The 12282-nt window shown below is 42.9% G+C and overlaps 1 protein-coding gene across 3 annotated transcripts in view; it reads right to left on the bottom strand.

Annotated features, from left to right (window-relative positions):
• The window catches only part of antxr2a (ANTXR cell adhesion molecule 2a), a 117718-nt gene that overhangs the window by 41966 nt on the left and 63470 nt on the right, over positions 1-12282 (bottom strand). For all 3 annotated transcript variants that reach the window (XM_061673538.1, XM_061673540.1, XM_061673539.1), the window contains 2 exons: positions 2097-2147; positions 172-261 (listed from right to left, as the gene is read on the bottom strand). In XM_061673538.1, the coding sequence (XP_061529522.1) occupies positions 172-261; positions 2097-2147 (141 nt within the window). The remainder of the gene's footprint in view (positions 1-171; positions 262-2096; positions 2148-12282) is intronic.

Genomic DNA, 12282 nt, shown 5'->3' with positions numbered 1-12282 from the left:
GGACATGGAGGAAAAAGAAGATGAAGACAGGAAGAGCAATAGGAGAAGAAGGAACATGAGGAAGAGGGGTTTGAGGAGCAAGAAAGGGGGATGAGAAATAAGAGGAAGAGAGATGAAGATGAGTATATCTTGATGCACTGTATACTGTAGCTGTATTTTCTAGTGTCTGACCTCCATGCGTTTGATGCCTCCCGCTCCTCGTCCTCCATAGTAAGATGCATCCACAGTCGGCCATTTCTTCTTGCCCACTGGCTCGGGCTCCTGAAATGGAGTCGTTACACATATTTACATCATCTTCTTATTATAGGATGGAACACAGGCTTCAAATCCTTTTTAAAAACCTAACCCTTGTGTGAAAGCTTTACCCTGACTTGAAACCCTAACTTAACTTCAAACCCTAATTTGAAAATCTAACTCTGACTCAAAACCTATCTTGAAAACAAAATTTGAAGTCCTCACCTTGTCTCAAAACCTTACTTTGAAACCATAACCCTTGCTCGTAATCCTAACTGTCTCGAAACCTAAAATAGTCTTGAAAAGATCATTTGAAAATCTTATCTTGGCTGTAAATCTGAATTTGAAACCCTAACCCTTGCTTGAAAACATGACACTTCTCCTCACCTCATCTAAAAACCTTACATTGAAATCGTAATCGCTGTTTCAAACCCTAAACCAGAGTTGAAATGCTAATTTCAAACCCTAACCCATGTTTGAACTGTCTTGAATCCCTAACTTGAAAACCAACCCTTAACCCTTGTTTGAAACACTAACACTGGCTTTAAACCCTAATTTGAAACCCTAACCCTTGCTTGTAGTATTAACCCTGTCTTGAAACCCTAATCCTTGTTTCAAACCCTAACCCAGGCCAGGAAAACAAATTCTAAACCCCAACACAGGTTTACACCCAAACTTGAAATCCTAACTTTGGCTTTAAACTCTAATTTGATTCCCAAACCCTTGCTTGCGACTATACACCGATCTGTTCGACTTGATCGGTATTGTCTGATAATTAGCATTTTATGCTGATCGGCTTTAATGTCATAATTCGACCAATCCGATTCATTGATCGGCTCCACAAAAGACATTTACTCTGCGTCACCATCGTGAAGAGTATATTTAGAAAAAAAAGAGAGTTTATTTTTAGCCTTGTTGCGTGTCTTTTGATGTACTACTATAAATATTTGACCGCTATGTTATTTAAAAAAAATTAAAATAAAAATGTTAGCGTTGTGGGACAGACAACACGTCTGAGACAGACGTAATGCGTAGATCAGACTACAAGACAAATTAAATTTGGTCTTTCATGACTGCACTATGTCAGACTACTGCAACAAAATCTTGTATTCCGATACCACCGCATCCCGTCTTTTACGATCACTGGGCTTTATCTTGTCAACTCAAACACGACTGGATACACCCGTTACCATGGCGACAACAACAACAATTGATCGGGCAAATTTATTGTGTGTGGGTGGGGGGATAAGGGAAAACGGGTGGTGGTCATCACTGGTGCTCGCGAGAGGATGTTCATTCACGGATTGCTTGAGGTATGTTTACGTACTTTTAATACGATACGGCTCGCAAGCAGGCAACAAAACGTTCTCTAGCCTAGGAAGCTAGTGCTAGCACTAACGGTTGTTCGTAAACATGCCACCATTCTGTCGAATCATGCTCTAAAGTTTCAGTGTGTGCGAAGTAATTTAATTTCACTAAGTTAGCACCCATTATTTCTGTCATGTTGTAATGTTGGTTTGACCTGACTGAAAACTTAAACTTATATCAGTGGCCAATCCTTGAATACCCCCTAGAGGTCATTAATGTTTTACCTGTTGTCTAAAATGCTAGAGAATAATTTTGAAGATACTCAGTATACAGCACACAGGTATATACAGTAAATGAACAAGTCATTTAAATAGACACATTGCTCCATCTTGTGATCGAATCGGTGAGGTTTTTTTTTTTTTTTTTTTAAATAAATCCCATAAATCCTGATTGTGTAAAGTCTACTTGAAACCCTAACACTTGTTTGCAACCCTAATTTGAAGCCCTAACCTCTGCTTGAAACCCTACTTTTGAAAGCATACAATGTCACTCACAGGTGGTGGAGGTCTTGATGGGGGAAGTGGTGGCGGTGGGTCTTTGATGACCTGGATAAACAGGAAGAGAAAAAAAAAAAGTGACACATTTCACCAGAAAGTCTGTCAGGAGATAATGTCCACTGACGTTGTGACGGAGGCTTGATGGCTGACAGGCCACTGAGTCAAAAAAGAGCACCCCCTGCACTCCCACCCCCCTTCACTGCTGACTCTGATTAGTGTTCTTGTAGAGCAACATGAGGGCCCCTCATGAAAAATGAACAATCAACTTGTTGACGTGGGGAAGACTCTTAAATTAATTGGACGAGGTTCAGCGCATTCGAGCAGACCAATGTCCTGACGAGTTAATTAACTCCAATAAGATGGGAGACCAACAGCAGGATGAAGAGGAGGAGGAGGACAAGGGGAAGGATAAGGAGCAAGAAGGGGGAGGAAGAGGAAAAGGAGGAAGAAGATGAGAATGCCTCGAGGATGAAGAGGGAGAATGAGGATGAGGAAGAATTTGATAGTGAAGAAGAGGAAGAGGGGATTGAGCAGGAAGAGGGAAAGGAGGAGTAGAAGGATAAGAAGAAAGGAAGGAAAGGGAGGATAATGAAGAGGAAGAGCAGGATTTAAAAGGAAATGAAGAATGAAGGAGGGTGAGTAGGGAAAGAAAGAAGGAGGAAAAGAGGATGAGGAAGAAGAGGAAAGAAAGAGGAGGAAGAAGATATGGAGAGAAAAAAGAGGATAATGATTACAAGGATGAGGAAGAAGATAAGGAGGAAGACGGGGAGAAAAAGGAAATAAGCATGAGGATGAGGCAGAAGGGAAGGATGAAGACGAGGAGGAAGAGGAGGACGAGTACGAAGAGAAAGGAAGAGTCGTTATATTTTGGTATCTTTAAATTATTTGTGTCATATTTTTCCTTTTTTATTAGTATATTATAGTTACTAGTTTAATCGTGTGTGTAATATATATATACATATATGGCATGGTGGAAGACTGGTAAGCACGTCTGCCTCACAGTTCTGAGGACCGGGGTTCAAATCCCAGCCCCGCCTGTGTGGAGTTTGCATGTTCTCTCCGTGCCTGCGTGGGTTTTCTCCGGGCACTCCGGTTTCCTCCCACATCCCAAAAACATGCATGGTTGGTTGATATAAGACTCTCAGTTGCCCTTAAGTGTGAATGTGTGCCTGAATGGTTGTTTGTTTGTATGTGCCCTGCGATTGGCTGGCGAGCAGTTCAGGGTGTACCCCGCCTCTCGCCCGAAGATAGCTGGGATAAGGTCCAGCAGGCCCACGATCCTTGCGAGGATAAAGCGGTACAGGAAGTGGATGGAGATATATATATATATATATATATATATATATACACACTTCTTTTTTAAATTCTAATATTTTTATTTATTTATTTTTATTTGAATACTGTTTGTTTTCTTATATTCTTACTTCTTAATTTGTAATGTAATTTTTGCATGTAATAATTTTCAATTTAAACATTTGAACATATAAAGAGATTATTTTTATAACATAGTTTTCATTTAATATTTTTCTATTTTTTAGTAGTATATATGTTTTTTCTATTATTTATGTATTTTACGTTCATTTATTTATTTTCACGACAGGGGACACAACAGAGTTCCATTCCTACGACAGCGACTGCCTTATAACCCTACTTTGAAACATTAACCCTGACTTGAAAGCCTAATTTGAAATGCTAACCCAGCCTTAAAACCCTATCACAGAAATTTTAAACCCTAACCCCATCTTGAAAGCACAACCATGGCTTGAAACACCAACCCTCTCTTGAAGCCCTACTTTCAACAATGTAAGCATTACCTTGTGCTGCCTGATGAAGTCTTCTGCTAAAACGCTACCCCGTGTTCATCTGGAGGACATCCATTGTGTAACATCCGCACTCTGCCCTGTCATGGGGCAGCCATTTTGAGTGCTCTGCATTTAATTGGTGAAGACGCTTCGTGTAAGGCATACCTTTTGTCCGTAATTCACCTTAGATGGAGCATTACGGCATTTACTAGATGCATTTCTGCAGGAGAGGAAATAAATTATAGACCGCCTACTATAGACACTAACAGCTGTTCCTCACACCACATTACCATCAGCATAATGAAATAAAATTAAGGTTAATTAATTCCTCTTTGACATGCTCGTCTAACCCAGACTTGAAACCCTAACCTTAGCTTTAAACCCTACTCCCAGCTTGAAACCTGAACTTGAAATCCTAAACTTGTTTTGAAACCCTATGACACTTTTAAAACACTGTCTTGAAACCCTAATTTGAAAACTAAACCATTGTTTGAAACGCTAACACTCTCTTGAAACCCTACATTGAAACCGTAACCGTAACATTGGACATAAACCCTAATTTAAAACCCTAACTTGAACCCCCTAACCCAAGCTTGAAAATGTAACACCGGCTTGAGACACCAGCTCTGGTGTGAAACTCTACTTTGAAACCGTAATCCTCAAAGGTTGATCAAGGCAACTGGACTGTTCTTGTTTGTTGAAAACCTTGAATCCAGAAAGCATCTTCAGTTCAAAATTTCCAGTGTGGAGTCCCTCTATTTATGCCACAGGAGTGTGTTCTTTGGGAGTGGTCAACATTAGGGAGTTGCTGTTGTTGCCCAGTGCGATTAAACGACTGTCCTGCCAGTGTCCTATCGTTCACACGTCTCGTGGCAAAACAGCTCGTTAGGGCCACTCTTCCCTTTGAATGAGGCGATCTTTGAGGCAGAGATGTCAGGACTTTGTAATACGCAGGTGAAAGATGAAGCCTCAAATCTCCTCCTCTCTTCAGAGACTCCATTTGTAGTTCAACATAGATAGCTTCTTTGACACCTTTTTCAAACCAGCGGCCCTCCCTATCCAGAATTTGAAAATTGTTGTCCTCGGAGGAATGTCCTTTCTTCTTGAGATGCAAATGAACCGCTAAATGTAGACCTGAAGCAGCAGGCCGCCGGTGCTGCACCATGCACCTGTGCAGCAACTGCTTAGTCTCTCCAATGTAGAGATCAGAATCAGAATCAGAATCATCTTTATTTGTCAAGTATGTCCAAAACACACAAGGAATTTGTCTCCGGTAGTTGGAGCCGCTCTAGTACGACAACAGACAGTCAATTTACAGAACACTTTGGAGACATAAAGACATTGACACAAAAAAAAAAAAAAAAAAAAAAAAAAAAAAAACAGTCACTGAGCAGTAAAGGGTTGCAAGTTATCTGGTAATGCCGGTACTTTTTTTTTTTTGACAATTGTGCAAAAAAATGCAGAGTCCTCTAGCACTTAGAGCAGTTCGAATGAACATTAGGGACCACCATACGAAGCCTCCCATTTCAAGCTTGAGGCTCGGGCGGAGGAGCTCTTCTTCTCTTGGTGGATTCAACAAAGGTCCGCTTTGGATACCCACAGTTAGTAAGAGCCTTCCTGATGTGAGTCTGCTACTTCTGTTGTCTGTTGTCAGTGGAGGGAATTTCCTCTGCTCTGTCCTCGAGGTTTCTGATAACCCCCGGCTTGTGTTCCAGTGGGTGATGGGATTCAAAGAGAAGGTACTGGTCAGTGTGGTGAAGTTTTCTACAGACCTCAATATTGAGGTTTCCACCCTTCCTTGCCCACACCTCACAGTCCGAAAACGGCAACCTGTACTCTGTGATGTCTTCTCGAGTGAAACGGATGTTTCTGTCCACAGAGTTTGTGAGTTCAGTAAAGAAAATAATAATTTGCAGACTTAGGTCTTAGCCCATGTATCGTCTGTATACCTGAACCACTGGCTGAGTTTAGTTCCTCTGGGGGAGTCCAGTGTTTTCCCCTATTGTTGACCATCCTCAGGGAACACACCCACCCAGTCCTACATAGAGGGACTCCACACCAAAAATTTTGAACTGAAGAAATATTTTGGATTAAAGGTGAAATCTCTTCAACAAACAAGAACAGTCCAGTTGCCTGACATCAACATTTGCGGATTACCATGACCAAGATGACTAAGAATCTACACAGGCATATATATTGAAACCATGAACCTCACTTGAAACCTTAATTTGAAACTCTAACCTTGTTTGGAAACCCAACATGGGCTTCAAACGCTTCTTTGAAACCCTAAACCTAACTTAAACCCTATTTTAAAAGCTGAACCCTCGCTTGAAACCCAAATTTGAAAACCTAATCCTGTCTTGAAACCCTAACATGGGCTTCAAAACCATTCTTCGAAACCCTTCTTCTTCTTGAAACAGAATTTTCTGCAGAGTGGGAAAAAAAGTATTGACAACCTACCATAGACGCTAACAGCCGTTTCCCACACTCTGTTTAAAACATAGGGCTGGTGTGGTCATTAGCGTAATGAAAGAAAGTAATCAATTAGTGTTAATTAATTCCTCTTTGACACGCTCGTCAGCAAATCCTGTGACCTCTCCATACGCTGCCCGGCGTCATTCCCACCGCCACCGTACGCTCGCCGGATTAGCTCCTCCCGAGTAATTACCGAAGCAGATTTTCAGGACATATTGCAGGATAAATAGAGGGGACTTTGTCCCAGCTATTCTTGTTGGACAGATGTGATGCCGAATTAAAATCCAATGAAAAAAAGACTACAGACACGCAACCATGACGGGGTAAGCATCCTCATTTGAAAATGGAATGAATTAATTTTTTCGCGTCAAAATTCTAAAAGTCTCTAAAAGTGAAGCTATATGAATAATTTCCAGATGCACTGCTTCCACATTTTGTTGTGTTCCAACAAAAAAAAAAAACCTGCTTTGGTCTTAACCAAAACGTGTTTTCACACTGAGGCCGAAATTGGATGCGATCTGTATTAACAGGGAGTTAAAAGATGCTTGTTTGAAGACACTTTTAAAAGTATTCCTTAGTGCCTGTTCTTACTCATTCGCTCTCAAAGAAATGGGAGACTATCGTTTAACATCGCTTTGAGGAAATGAAAAGACTCTTGCTTGCATATACTTCTCCAAAAAAGAATGCGCAGCTCTTTCTTCATCACTCCCAAGTTTACTGTAAAACTGCTGCATTAAACAATACTGACAGGATGGAATAGAGTAGAATTTATTTCCACTGTAACAGGAACAATGAAAACCAGTTGAGCATCTCAATCTGCAGCGCTGAGGTAAAAAATAAATAAATAAATGAGTACACAATTATCCAAAGATACTGAAAGAACAAACAATTGGTCATATTTGTGAGAATGACATTATTGCATGTAGTTCAATAATTATTTATAGATAGGTATTGCACATTTTTTTTCCAGATGGTATTACACGGTTCTTGTTCATTATTTTGCACTTGCGTGTAAAATGGAGTTGGTGGGTGGGTGGGAATTACTGGTTTTTACTGCGGGGGTTAGGGCATTTCACAGCTTGGTGGTAGAAGCTGTTTTTGAGCCTCGTGATTGTAGACTTTAATGTCCTGTGGCGTTTTCCAGTGGGAAGGGGGCAGAAAAGTGAGTGTCCAGAGTGGGAGGGATCCTTTATTTCCTTAGTGGTCTGACAGCGTAGGTGTCCCTGAGGGTGTGCACCCAATCACCCAGTCTGCTGTTTTCACTACCCGTTGCAGGTCCCTCCTGTCCTTTGCAGTACAGTCTCAAAACTAAAAATTGCGATATTCTGAAGACATGAACTTTTAAATGGCAGAACCGCGACACACGCTTTCCAACTCAGTTTGTGCTGCCAATCCAGATTTAGCCATGCGGGCTCATAGTGCTACCAAACTCAATATAATTCACATTAATATTATTATTATATACTATTATTATCCATTTACATCCATACCGGTCACCCTTGATGAATTTTTCCCCCTCATCCTTCTCACCCCGCGAGGCTGAGACTAGACTGCATAGACTGCACATTGTGCGCATTTGTGTCAGCGCAGCGAGGGTGTGCCCTTGGAGATGTGCTTGGCGGAACGAGATCTTTGTGCACAGAAAGTCTGTCTTAACTTAGGCCTGCTCATACCACGCCTAACTTGTGGAGCAGGGATCTAACACGATATTGGTGAATCTGATCGGTGTACATGCAGGCATACAGAAGGTCCTCGGACGTGTGTGGTGGATAACAGACTTATTATTAACAGACTTATTAACAAACCGCTTAATCATTGTAGAAATCAATTCATTGAATGCATTAATATTACCATCATCATTCTTATATTTTTTTTTAATCCATGGACTAAATCCCAGCTATGGGGGTCTGGGTGGAAACGAACAATCGTTGGAGGGGATATACCGTAGATCAATGAGGTCAGCAGACACATTTCAGTGACCAACGATTTTATAACGCTAAAATTCAATACTCCAGTACCGCACGGGTCACTGAGTCCCCTTCCGCATACATAACGTCACCATGCGAGACTATTTGTGCTGCTTTTAAAGGATTGAAGCCAGCTGTGGTGACACCAACACGAGCACAGACGTCCCATTTTAAATAAGCTGGGCGTGCACAAGGTCCGTAAAAGTACCAAAACCGGGTCTAGCCCGCCTCCTCGCAGAATGGGCAAACATACACGAGGTCCGCAGACATGGGGGTGGATCAGGCATATTTCATTCATAAATATGTGAACAGCGGAACTCGAACCTTCTGAATCATTGTACTTGTAGAAAGCTGTTCATGAAACGCGTCATCATCGTCATTATTAAAATAATAATAATTTCTTTAAATCACCCCACTGGCCAGCCAGCAGCTATGGGGGTGAGGAGGATCACATGCACGAACGATCGTGCATGGGTGGGGATAGATTCATGAGGTCCACGGACTTATTAAAGTCCCCTGCGGTTTTGACCAGCTCTTTTCAGCTGTCTTTTGCCACACAGTCCAAGTGACAATTCTCCAGTCACGCTTGGTGTCTCTCCCTGCCGTCTCCATGCATGCGAGACTGTCATTGCACCTCACCTAAAGGGAATGAATGAATTAATTGGTGGCGAATAAAGTCCGCTGTGTTTGTGCTCACCGGCGGAGATAGCCCCTTTTGTTAAATACGCCAGCTGCGTGCATCTGCAAGATTATGACAACCCGGTTTAACCTGCCCCCTCACAGAGTTACAGCACGTGCCGTGCTGGATATGCGCTCGTTAGGAAAATAGAGCCCCTGGTTTCAGCTGTATTTAAGTATTCTTGTAAAACACAATATATGTATGGTTTATATATTGTATTTGTATGGCTTGGCAGTGACTGCCCAGATGGGTTGCTCACTGAAAATCCGGAGATGCACATCCAGCAGTGTGTAAGAGCTTAAGTTTATGAAGTCAGTCTCCATGAAATGTGCATGAACACAGCAAAAGTCTGGTTCCGAAATGCTTAGGAATTTCCCCAACAATAAATTGAAGGTTGGTGGCACGGTGGTTATCATATCTGCTTCACAATTCTGATGACAAGGGTTCAAATCCCGCCTTGCCTGTGTGTGGAGGAAAAAAATTGTTTGCTTAAAGCGGAAGTCTGGAGGGAAAAACTTCCTGTTATATTGTAAATGTCCATATTTTCTTTATCAGATGCAGGTTACTTAAATCTACTAAGTACTTCATCCATCCATCCATTTTCTGAGCCGCTTCTCCTCACTAGGGTCGCGGGCGTGCTGGAGCCTATCCCAGCTGTCATCGGGCAGGAGGCGGGGTACACCCTGAACTGGTTACCAGCCAATCGCAGGGCACATAGAAAAACAAACAACCATTCGCACTCACAGTCATGCCTACGGGCAATTTAGAGTCTCCAATAAATGCATGTTTTTGGGATGTGGGAGGAAACCGGAGTGCCCGGAGAAAACCCACGCAGGCACGGGGAGAACATGCAAACTCCACACAGGCGGGGCCAGGGATTTAACCCGGGTCCTCAGAACTAACGCTCTAGAACTGACGCTCAAACCAGTCGGCCACCGTGCCTACTAAGTACTTATTCTAAAAAATACTTTTAAAACACTGGATGGTAAGTCACCATTTTTACATCATTTCATGTGCAGAGGTCGTAAGAAAGTGACATCACAGCTAATGTACCTACTAGCTAGCACGTTCCCTTACATTTGAGCAAGCCTACTATGTTAAAAATGGATTGGTAAGAACTGCAATTGTGTCAGGCTGTCAGCCTAAACTGTCTCAGAAAAGTAGTCTCCTGGCTGTCGTGAGCCTACTGGGCACTCATGTAGCTCGCTGCTAGCCGTTAACGTCGGCGAGCTAGCGCCTTATTCTACCATTTAATCAGTGACAGTGTAGTAAATTTAGCATATTAAATTAGCGATTGAACTTGATTTCGGGATGGTGTTGTGTTGATGTTGGTGTCAACAGTATATATATAAATATAAACTGCAGTCAAGACAGCATCCAGTCTAGGAGTTCAGGGCCGGGGATGCTGCTTATGGCCAACTTCAAAATAAAAGTGACAATTCTCAGGGCATTGAATCTATGACAACTGGACTGCTCTGTTTGTCCAGTTAGGATCGATTAAATGCCATTATAATGAAATGACCTGGATGAATGAGAATATTCACAAACAAAAGCCTTACAAGGCATTGATGTCCAACTTTGGAGCTTTTATTTTCAAGTTGGCAGTTGACCTCTGTGGCGAACTGTTGATGTCCGGCGTGTTGCCATTGTGCTTTTGTTTTTTTTGTTTTTGTTTTTAATGCCTTGGTTCTTAATATGAACAACCTTGTTGCAGGTGGCTTGATTTCGACTCTTTGACTGGAGGCAGAGGTTGATTACATGATGGTTTGAACTCAAACTTGCTAGAATATTCTCCAAACCATCATGTAATCAACCTGTATTTCTGCTAGTTATTGCAGCAAACGGGAGCCCAATATCCTGACTGCTGGGTTTGGTCACGTGACGTTATCGAGGGCATCTGTGACGTTAATTTCAGTCGACAGCAGAGGGCGACATTGCCCCACATGGCCGCCTCCAGGAATAGTTGAAAATTGATGAATTTACTGGATCTGTTTAAATCTTATACCACAAACACAACACAGAATTCCGTGTTTAGACTAATGTGGGGACACGGTGGACGACTGGCTAGCACATCTGCCTCACTGAGGACACGGGTTCATATCCGGCCTCGCCTGTGTGGAGATTGCATTTTCTTCCCATGTCTGCGTGGGTTTTCTCCAGGTACTACGGTTTCATCCCACATCCCAAAAACATCCATGGTTGGTTAATTAAAGTCTTAAAATTGTCCGTAGGTGTGAATGTGAGCGCGAATGGTTGTTTGTTTACATGTGCCCTGCGATTGGCGACCATTTCAGGGTGTACCCCGCCACTAGCCCGAAGATAGCTGGGATAGACTCCAGCACGCCTGCGACCCTGGTGAGGATAAGCAGTATGGACAATTGATGGATGGATGGACTAATGCAGGCACATACAACATACTCTTGCCCAAAATCTTTGTCGTTTTCCTTCCGCTTTAAAAATGAACTATATAGAGGGGGTTCATTGTTACTACCGTTAGCAACACATCAATCGGGAGGCAAATGTGTCCAAATGTGGCTCCAATTGATCTCCGATTGCACTGGGCCTTTGATGCCGGCGCCATTTTGCGTTTCATTTCCACAAATAAACGCCAGACAAAAGAAAATCAACACTACGCAGCTTGTGTGTGTGTGTGTGCGTGTGTGCGTGTGTGTGTGTGTGTGTTTGTGAGACCACTCCGCTGGCTCTGCGCCGAGCCGGGAATTTGCGCCTCATTCCAACTTGCCGCAGACTGGCAAGGGGTATAAAGGAGGCTGGAGGGGGGCGGAGGGGGGGGTTTAAATATTAACAAGGCACACATGGCCCTCCTCTTGTGCCGCGTTCCCCGGGTGCGGGTGCGAGGCGACAGCAGCTCCCCGCACCAAGACAAACACAGCGGCGGCCAGACATGCTGCAGGGGGTTTACATTTTAATGCCTTTGTTGCCACTCCAAAATATGCTTCCGTCTCATGCTGGACGCCGACCCTGCAGGTTCCACCCATGCCAGGTAACGTATTTCTGGTGAAGGGGGCAAGAGGGGGTTTGCGTTCATGGCTAGAAAAAGCAGGGACACGGGGAAAAAGAGCGCCATCTGTGCCCCCCATAATCTGTTGTGGATTTTTCTAAAGTGGCTGCGAGTGTTTTCCAAAGGGCTTGAGGGTACACTGAATTTACTCTAGCACAAAGTACAAGCGGCTCTCAAAGAGAACAATGGAGGAGGTCGGACTCTCACACAAATTGCAACTACAGAAGTGATAAGAAAA

This window comes from Phycodurus eques, chromosome 3, assembly GCF_024500275.1.
Source record: "Phycodurus eques isolate BA_2022a chromosome 3, UOR_Pequ_1.1, whole genome shotgun sequence".
Classification (NCBI taxonomy): Eukaryota; Metazoa; Chordata; class Actinopteri; order Syngnathiformes; family Syngnathidae; genus Phycodurus; species Phycodurus eques.
Note: the sequence above shows the minus strand (reverse complement) of the source record. Positions and strands in the feature narration are given on the sequence as shown.